The following is a 10,345-nucleotide window of genomic DNA, read 5'->3' as shown; positions in this document are numbered from 1 at the left end:
GAAAATGACCCATCCACCACCACTCTCTGGGTGAGGCCCTTCAGCCAGTTAGTGACCCGTTTGGCTGTGGAGGCATCAACCCCACAGTCTCCTAGTTTTTTAACGAGAATGGAGTGAGAGACCGTGTCGAAGGCCTTCCTAAAGTTCTTCAGAAGGACTATATCCACTGCGACACCTGCATCCAGGGATTTGGTGACCTGGTCATAGAAGGCCACCAGGTTGGTCTGACAGGACCTGCCTCTAATGAACCCATGCTGGTTGCCCCAAGCATAGTCTCCCCTGCTGGCCCCTCGTGGACATGCACCAGGATAATTTTCTCAAAAAGCTTCCCCAGGACTGACATAAGCCTATAGTTTCCTGGGTCCTCCCTTCCTCCCTTTTTTGAAAATGGGAACCACATTGGCCCTTTTCCAGTCCTCCGGCACATCACCAGAGCACCATGAGTGCTCATAAAGCCATGGGACATTGAGACATTGATTCAAATCGCTGAATCAAATCGCTGTCCCTCTGAGATGGCTGAATCCAAATCTGAAGTAAATACTTGCCACTTTGCACAGGCCTACTTTCCAGCTGCCACCCCACAATCACAGAGCAGGGCCTGGAAACTATCCTGGTCAGCCCTATGTCCCAATTGGGTATTCAAGGACTGGGGCTAGGAAAGAGTTACAGGGGTGGGGTAGGTCCCAGTCCTCTGCCCTGATCTGCTGGTGTGGCAGCTAGCAGCAAGCTAGCTGCTAGCTGCCCCACCAGTGGAATGGGGCAGGGGGCTAAGACCTGATTCACCCCAACAGCTCTTTCCAAGTCCCCTGCTCCCGACTGGGGAGCCAGGGCCAGGAGCTTCCTGCTGCCATGGCAGAGGGACATTGTCCACACCCCAGCAGCAGGCAGCCCCGCTCTGGGGGCAGGGTGCAATGTCCCAGCCCCAGCCAGGAGACAGCTGTCTCCTGACCCAGTGCTCCCTACCAGACCACAGACTAGCACTCAGGGGGAGCATAGAGCTTCCCCTGGTGGTGGAAGGGGCCTACTGAAGGACCCCAAGAAGTAGAAGCAGTTTGCTGCCATTAGCAGCAAATCTGATCTTGCTTCCCTGCATGTGTTGACACCTGCCCGGGAGTGTTTACTCGTAAGTAAACTGCTCCCAGATCTAATGCACATGTAGACACACCCAGAAACTATTAGATTACTGCAGGGTTTGACAAGTTTTAGGGCATGCTATATGACTGTCCCATAACTAGTACTGGGAGAAAAGTAGGAGAATCCATTAAGTTTACCTCATATGCAGATTTAATTTAACTCAGAAGTGCTTAGATAACAGTTACTGGGTATTCTAGGCACCTGTCAGCCACAAATAGACAGATAATATTAAAGTTCAGGCAGTTCAATACCAAAGCAATAGGAGTCTTAGAAATCAGTGCTTTCAGAAAACAAAAGTTTAACTGTGAAAAAAACAAACCTTTTAACATTGACTTTCAAGCTAAACTGGAAAAAATGCCAGACCTTTGAAACGTTTTTCATGAAAAAGAGGAAAGAACAGAGGAGAGACATTTGTCCCAAAATAGTCCATGTCCTTACCTGGATATGGGAAACACAAGTATAGCCTCTACTCTACCTGCAGTAGATGGTAATATTTAATGGTTCTTCCAGGCTATCATGCCTTTGACTCAGAGCAGGGACATAAACCTGCATCTCCTACATCTCAGAGAAATGGCCCAGCTAACTACTAGGTTTTTGGCTGTTCTTAGGTAGGTCTCTTTTCTGTTTTGACCAGAAATTCCATCCTATACCTTAGAAACCTTTCCAATGAAAGCTTTGTGAAAATCTGCTGATTTCCACAAAAATTTCAGTTTCAACAGATCAACATTTTGCAGTGCAACACATTATGTTGCTAAATTCCTGACCAACTATATTACAGCCAGAGGCATGGCAGGGCAGTTGTGATACTACTGGCTGGTGCTTCCCGGTGTAACTATTTTTTTAGTGCCCTTCCACAAAGGCAGTGCCCAGGGCTGCTGCCCCCGTCTGTCCCCTCCCTGCCTGATTATAGAGTTACCTAAGACACCAACATCCCTTACTCTTCTCTTGCACTTAACCCTTTGCCTCTGTGACACTAATGTATCATCCAAGGTTACACTAAAGCAAACTCTCTTGCTGTCAGACTGAAAAAAAGTGTTTCTCATAGATTTTTGGAGCTTCGGTTCACTCTTAGCTTTATCCAAGTAAGCAAGGTACAAGCAGATCTTTGCATAATGAATATGCTTTGGAAATGTGTTTCTAAAGCTTTTGCAATGAACTATCTTAAGCAGAACTGAGAATTTTGAGACTTCCTGGTTAAGATGACTGTTCCCCTACTGTAGTGTAAGTTACAAGCATTGAGGTAGACTGCTGCTGCCTCCCCTTCTTTGGTATCCAGTTTCCTCTCTCCAGTCCGCACAATATGCTGCAGCTAAAGTCAGAGTCTTTGTCTAGATGCAATCACTTGATTGACTAAGACAAAACCACAGATTCTAGACAAACCTCATAAGTAAGAGAGAGCACACAAGAACAATGGGGGATTGTGCAGAAAATATGTTACTGGAACCTAACCAAAAACTTTGAGTAGTGCTATAAAAAGCTTAGTTAAAAAGCTAAATTCTTCAGTACATTCTGTCTAAATCATACAGCTCTGGTAATGCAAAGTGGCTATATACTAGTCTTAGCAGATCAGTTAAACCAGGTTTAGGGCTGTTTTGCATCACTGAAGTAGTGAAAAGCACATGGAGCCAACAATAAATCTGTTTTAAAAAGAAAAGGCTAGAGATACTTACTTAGCCTTTTGTCAAGAATCTAGATACATAAAATTGCAAAGATGGGGCAGTATTTCACTGCTCAGAGAAAAAAGCCTCAAGAAGATTGCACTGCATGTATGTCAATTTAACATTATGGCTTGTCATTTTTCTAATATGTATTTTCATCCTTGCCCTGCCCCCTCACCTTTATAAAAAATATTTTTTAAACATGGAACACCTATGCTGAGCTGTAACTGTTACATCTGTTAGAAATGGTCATTAGTAATTTCTGTGACTGAAATGTGGAATTAGGTAAGTTTTGCTCAGAAAATGGACTGGATTCATGTGTCTTGGGTGAACCAGTGTGAGCGCCGAGAATCTTATCTATGAGACTCTAGGCAAAGTTTTAACTCTCCCTTAATTTGTTAATTCAGATATGTGCAGCATTACTTATCTGCAGGGTAGCCAAATGCATCAAATACAATAAGGTTTTACAAACAAAATTAAGTATTCAGAAAATATATACAAAAACCTCTGTCACAGAAATACTGAGAGGTTTTGTGTGTCCTATTTTTTCAGAGGGACTGAGTACTTACAACTACCACTGACTTCAGTGGAAGTTATGGGTGCATGGCACTTCTAAAAATGTCAGGCCATTAATGATTGTAAAATGCTCTGAGAACCTTTGATGATAAGTGTTACAGAAACACAGAATAATTTAATAATTATGATTTTATTATTAAATATGCAAGACACCTGCCAAAGAGTTCTGGGATCTTTGTTGCAGCATGAGAGAAAATAGTACTTGCTTTCCTCAGTAATGAGGAGATGAGACCTCTGAGGAGAAAAGCAGCTACCTGCTGGGGCCATTACAATTACATGAGCTGTTCTTCATTATATGGCACTGACAAATTGCTGTAAAGGGTTTCAGGGCTTACAGAGGAACAAAAGAGAAAAACCTCCAGCTTTTCCTACTCCAGTCCAAGGAGAGATCTTATCACAGATTCTGAAGTCTTTTGGTCCAGTTTATTTTAATGCTTCCCCAACAGCACCTCTAAGAGGGTTAGAGCCTCTGAATCTGGAAACCAAATCGTGGGACCTCCCAGCCATGGGTTGATGCTAGAAGAGAAGGCTGGAGCAAGTGAGAGTCATTCTGAAAAACAGCTTCTAACAGAGACAGAAGAGACAACCCTGCCAGAGGAGCCTGGCGAGCAAACCACTGCCAGCTTCAGTGCTGTAAGTATCACAGGCCACTGTTCCAGTAGCAGAACTCATTGCACCATCCTCCTGGAATGGGTTTAAGAGAGTTAATGTGGTTAACTGTAGTTAATTATATTAGAACTAAATTAGATACGCTGATTTCACTGCTTACAGGATAGCTGAGAAACAGACTGTAGTATAAGAAGTAGTCTCTGACTGATGTCACCAAGTAAGACCCTGCTTTACACCCTGCAGAATGGAATCAGGAAAGCCAACCTAGCCCACTTCCAGATTATCTCCACTGTAAACAAAGGGCAAACAAGAAGAACTCAGACCTAGACTGAGGGGGGATTTGATAACAATCTTCAAATACCTGAAGGGTGATTATAAAAGAGGATGGAGGTAAACTATTCTCTGTGGCCATAGGGGACAGGACTAGGAGTAAAGGCATTAAACTGCAGCAAAGGAAATTTAGGTTAGAGATTAGGAAGAATTTTCTCACTGTGAGGGTGATTGAGCATTAGAATAGGCTACCTAGATAGGATGTGGAATTTCCTGTTTCTGGAAATTTTCAAGAGAAGGTTAGACACACTCTTGGTTGGGCTGGCTTTTAGTCTGGGATGATCCTGCCTTGAGCAGGGGGCTGGACTAGAGCAGCATTTCTCAACCTGTGGGATGTGACACAAAAGTGAATTGCAAGAATATATGAAAGGGTTGTGAACAAACTTTAAAAATGGATTTACCTTTAAAGGAGACAAACATGGGAAACTGGGCTTTTCCCTTGCAGGCTGACAGAGTTCCAACCTGCAAGGAGCTGCTTGGGGCCCCCCATACTCCACATACACATCCCCTGCCCTACACACCCACCCTCTGCCCCATATACTAGGGGGCTGGGAGTAGAGGGTAGTGGGTCAAGAGTGAGAGGCACTGGGTCAGGACTGGCCATTGATGTTTAACAAATGGATCCTAGTACAAAAAATGTTGAGAACCACTGGACTAGAGGACCTCATAGAATCCCTCTTCCAGCCCTATAATCCAACACTAATGTCTAGGTGCGCTGCTTGAGGCCAAGCAACCTGGTTAAAATACTACAAGGAGAAACAAGTGAGTGCTATGAACCAACATTTCAAAAAAAATTTCCATTTTTCCCATACTGTCTCCAGTTGATTTAGGAAGCTGTTGAAAGAGGGCAGAGTGATGTAAAACATCAGGGGCAGAGTACCAGGGATGATGAAAGTTACTGATACTAGTGGAAATCACCCATGAGGAGGCTACTAGTGTAATGATGGGTGGGCAAGCAGGGCACAAGCCCTCAGCACTACTTAAGCGTTTGTGGGGGGAGGGGGGCAGAACCAGAATGAAGTTAGTGGTGCACCTCACTCACCCTCTCCTCCCTCCCAATGCCCTGCACCTTCCTGCAGCAGCTCCAACAGCAAGGAGAGCAGAGAAGCGACGATGGCACCCAGATGGAGGGTTTTTGCTGCTGGTGAAGATGGCACCTCCTTTTTTGACACCCAAAAACCGTGTCTCAACATGCATCTCAGGAGCAAAAAAGGAGGTGACATTCCCCCCAGCAGCAGCGTAACTTTGGCTGCTGCAGCATGTGCTGCTGCCACTCAGGGCACAGTACTAGCCAGTGTCACCTCTGGATGAGACTATTGAGAGTAAATCCATCTTTTTTGACAGAGTTTTCACCCAAATAATAAGTATATGGCTTTGCTTATAGCACTAGCAAGAAACAACTTGTGGTGGAACCGATTTTCCCCTAGATCCTACTGGGTAACTGTCAGCAGCACACAGGTAAAACTTACAGGGTAAGGCCATTTTTAAATTGGTTAAAGTATGATTTTTTTTTTTAAATAGTGATATAGGAAATCCCTTTATTTGGGATGCTCCAAGAACAACATGTTATTGTTGCAGTTGTAGTGAAGTACCAGTGTCCCCACCAAAATTAAGGAAAGGGCTTTTTTCTATGACTGCTTTTTGAACAGGGTTTCCAAGGTATGAGAACTTTCAAGTTTTATTTAGTTCATAAAAAAGTAAATTCTTACTTTCAATTCTGTTTCCAGAATACAGAAGTTTCACAGAACAAACCCATGAAAAGAAAGAGAAATAAGTTCATGAAGATGAACCCAGAATCCACTACACAGAAAGAGAGTAGTAACAAAGATAAACACTACATCAGGGAAGAATTTGTTGTAGGTAAGTATGTAAGAACACACTGGCATTGATACACAAAACTCTTCTTTAACTTGCTTTCCTCACACCCACAGATTAAGTTATATCAATGGGAGATGTAATAGAAGTATTACCAGGAGAGTATCAGAAGATCAAAAGTCCAAGAGAAATTCTGGCATTCAGGTGTTAGTTTTAAATGTGTGATCAGCTTGTATTAATTTACTTTGTTATTTAGCCTGGAATCAAATACGGGCAGTAGTTAGTGTAGTAGTACATGGATACATTGTAATTATGCTTGCCTGGAAGGAAAATCTGTCTGTTTGCAAGTAAGTAAAAATTATATGTAGTTATATGAATAGGCAGGGTTTGTAACTAAGTTTTCCCCCCTAAAAATAATTTTGGTGAAGCAGAAAATAACCCCAAACCAAAAACTTGACACATGAAATATGTACACATATAGCAACAGACATTTTGTTTTGATTTTGTTTTATTGCTTGCTTGTTTTCCAGTAGTACTTAGAAGCCAAGGGCCCTATTTTTCCTGGGAAAAATTTGAACTCATTTAGAAACTGACCCTGTGCCTTGACAGATGTAACACAGCACGATTCAAGTCGATTCGATGAACTGACTTGTCTAAAGCTAACCAGGGGTGTGTACACACATACTAACTTTCTGACAGCTAAGCCAACTTAATTTTTTAAAGTCAACTTAACTATCAGAGCATACACACACATGTGAAACACTTAAATGTGGCACAAGATAATGCACCCCCGAGGTATATTGAGTCATATTAGTTAAGTCAACTTAGCTCACAAGATGGCCGCCATCATGTCAAGGAGCTGTATGTGTGTATGTTCCGAGAAGCTTAACTTAAGTCAATTTAGTTAAGTCGACTTAAAGTCATCTTATTTTAAGTTGACTTAGTATGTGTGTATGCACCCCAACAGGTCATTGGCAGAGCTGGACATAGAACTCAGGATCCCAGAGTTTCTGTCCAATGTCCCATCCACCAGACCACACTGCTTTCTGACATCAAAAGAGAACACATCTGAAAAACAAGTCAATCTCAACATCTCCTGTAACACTTTACTTAGAGAAGTAGGGCCACAAATTTATCCTGAGAAGAAGAGGGAGAGGAGAGGAGGGAAAAACCTAAATCCAGCTCTATGTTTTGTATGAAGTTTGTCATTAAATATTAAGTTACAGTTGGTAGTCTCAAAATCTAGAAGACTTTGTAGACATTCACCTAATCCTTGCCAGAGCTAGCTTAATTTTCAAATGAATTGTATTAGTCAAAGAAAGGTATAATGTTTGGGGTGTTTAATAGGGGTGTGCAAAATGGGCCCTATTCAATTCAAATTTAGCCCAAATCAGGGACAGTGATTCAATTCATTGATTCAGATCACTGTCCCTAATTGTATTCAGCTGAATCTGAAGATTTGATGCTGATTCAGAGAATCAGCAATTTGGCCATAGATACAGCTTTAAATGTTTTTTCTACATACCTCAAGGTACCAGGCACAGCTCATGAATGCTAAAATGGTGAGGGGGTTGGAGCGTCCCCAACAGGAGCACGGGGGGGGGAGGGGGGACGGGGACCCTGTATGCTCAGCGGTGAACCCAGAAGTGGACTGAAAGTGTTTCCAGTCCACTTCCAGGTCCACCAGGGAGTGCGCAGGCCCCCCCACTCCCATGCCCCCTGGCTCAGCAATCAGCCATGGGGGGACCCCAGGTGTGCCCCAGAGCTAAGAGACACTAGTCGCCGAGACAGGTGAGTGTGGTGGGCGCTCCCAGTGCGCTCTCTGGCAGACCCAGAAGTGGACCGGAAGTCCTTCTGGTCCATTCCAGGTCTGCTGCTGACCACGCTGGGAAGCCCCCTGCGCTTCTGTGGGATGCGCTATGCAGCCCAGCATCGCAGCGATCATAAGCCATCTGCTACCTTGAGATATGTAGAAAAAACATTTAAAGCTATGTCTATGTCCGAATTGCCGAATCTCTCCGAATCGATTTGGAGGGTTCTGATTCGATTTGGAGAGATTAAAGGGTCTCCTGATTTGATTTGATTTGGATTTGGAGATTTGGACACCAAATTGGGCCAAATCTCCACCAAATCAAATCAGCGACAAGCTTTGCACAGCCCTAGTGCTTAAGTTAAGCTAAGCAGGAACCAAGACAGACCAAAAAAAGGGCAAAGCACCAAACTCTTATTTTTGAATTCACCAAATTCTCTGGATAAGCAGTTTTATTTTCATGTTTAGAATAAGCATTATTTGATAAAATTGTTATACCTAATATTTCTACTATGTTCTCCAACTTCAATGTTTATTGCCCATCACAAATATGCTGTAACTACCACAATTACAGTATCAATACAAGGAACAGATTTACCTCTATATTTAGGTACTCAGACAGTGGGTGATAGATGTTGTTGTATATGTCTGTACAGCTACCTACAGTGTTAGTGATGTACCACTGCAAATGTGTCAGGTGTTTTTAAACCTTCCCAGAGGCACTAGGTGTTGGTTACAGCAAAGCAAGGGACTTCAACTGGGGTGTGCAGATTCTTCTGCTAGGAACAAAGAGGTTTCAGGCTAGAGGGTCTTTCCCCTCCACTCAGGATCAAACTGATCACAATATTCGAGTTCAGGAAGGAATTTTACCCCACGGTCAGGTTAACGTGAACTGTGGAGGGTTTTGCCTTCCTCTGTAATGTGGGACATGGCCCTCTACCAGAGACCTCTTGAGCATATATTTTATATACCTCTTGACAACATTTTATAGAAGCAGGACCCTGGCTGCCATGGTTCCCCAGCTTTACCTGTGGCAGGTTAGGGTGTTAAGTCTATGTTGTATCAGGGTTGATGGTAGTCTCATGTAGAGTTTAAATTATGGTTGTATGGGATGTTTTTGATAGGGATGATGCTGGCTCAGGCAGGGGGTTGGACTAAATTACCTCTAGAGATCTCTTCCAGCCCTGCTTCTCTATGGGTGTGTCTACACATAACATTAGATCCGGGAGCAGTTTACTCATGAGTAAACTACTCATGAAAAACACTCTTGGACAGGCACCTACACATGTAGGGAAGTTGGAGCAGATTTGATGCTAATTTGCAGCAAACTGCTTCTGCTTCCTGGGGCCCTACAGTGGGCCTCTGCCACCACCAGGGGGAGCTTTAGGCTTCCTCTGAGCACTAGCCCAGGGACTGGCAGGGAGCACTGGGCCAGGAGATAGCTGCGTCCTGGCCAGGGCTGGGACATTGCTCTGTGCCCCTAGGGAGCTGTCTGCTGCCACCACTGGAGCCTGGGCAGGCATAATGTCCCTCTACCCTGACAGCAGGGAGCACCAAGCCCCTGGCTCTGAGATCATGGTCGCAGGGCTCAGGCTAGGGGATAAGGATTTTCCAGTGCCAGCCCCAGTATCACAAAGTGGGGACTGGGAGATAAGGATCTCCCAGCCCCCACTCCCTGATCACGATCTCAGAGAGGGGGCTTGGTGCTCCCCGCTGCTGGGGCAGAGGGACACGGTCCCTGCCTGGGCTCCAGTGGCAGACCCCCACCCCAGCAGTAGACAGCTCCTGGGGGCAGGGAGCAATCTCTCACTCCCTGGTGGTTGGCTGACCGAGAGCAAATTTGCTCCTGGTCAGGCATCTATACCAGGTCTACTGCACAGCAACTAATCACAAGTAAATTTGCTACTTGCCTTTGCAGGTAGCAAATTTACTCGATTAGTGAGGTTTACTGCACAGTAAGCATGCACATGTGTAGACACACCTGCTTACTGCATGCTTACTGTGCCATAAACAACACTGCTTCACAGTAAAGCTTCTTGTGTAGACGCACCCTATGACTAGTGATAATCAGGTGGCAGTGGTTTGGCTATGTCAGCAAAAACAAATCTAGAGTTGTAAAGGACTGTGTTTTTACAGGAAAACCAAAAGAGAAAAAGGCTGATGAGAAAAGAAAAGTCTCTCTCAAGAAAAAGGCTACAGGAATCAAAAGACCAAAGACCACCCACGAGTCGCATCAGGAAGCAGGAGGGCAAACAGATGAGAGCAGTGCTGCTGCTGCTGGAGATGAAGAGGCAGGAGATGACAGCAGCCTTTCTCCTTCCAACTCTTCTGTTAAAGACCAGGAACATCCTCCTGATGGCCACCAGCTTTCTACTGAGGATTGCAGCTATCCTCCTGCCTTTGGTTCAGTTAC

At 44.3% G+C, this 10,345-nt stretch overlaps 1 protein-coding gene across 1 annotated transcript in view; it reads left to right on the top strand.

Moving 5' to 3' along the window:
* KIAA2012 (KIAA2012 ortholog) overlaps positions 1 to 10,345 on the top strand; it is a 106,428-nt gene that overhangs the window by 86,440 nt on the left and 9,643 nt on the right. Inside the window, 3 exon segments of the mRNA XM_025196658.1 lie at positions 3,815 to 4,001; positions 6,035 to 6,167; positions 10,069 to 10,345. The exon segment at positions 10,069 to 10,345 is cut by the window's right edge and continues 19 nt beyond it. Of these exon segments, the coding sequence (XP_025052443.1) occupies positions 3,815 to 4,001; positions 6,035 to 6,167; positions 10,069 to 10,345 (597 nt within the window).

The sequence above is a fragment of the Alligator sinensis genome, unplaced genomic scaffold (assembly GCF_000455745.1).
Source record: "Alligator sinensis unplaced genomic scaffold, ASM45574v1 scaffold755_2, whole genome shotgun sequence".
Taxonomy (NCBI): Eukaryota; Metazoa; Chordata; order Crocodylia; family Alligatoridae; genus Alligator; species Alligator sinensis.
This window is presented reverse-complemented; position numbering and strand designations above follow the sequence as displayed.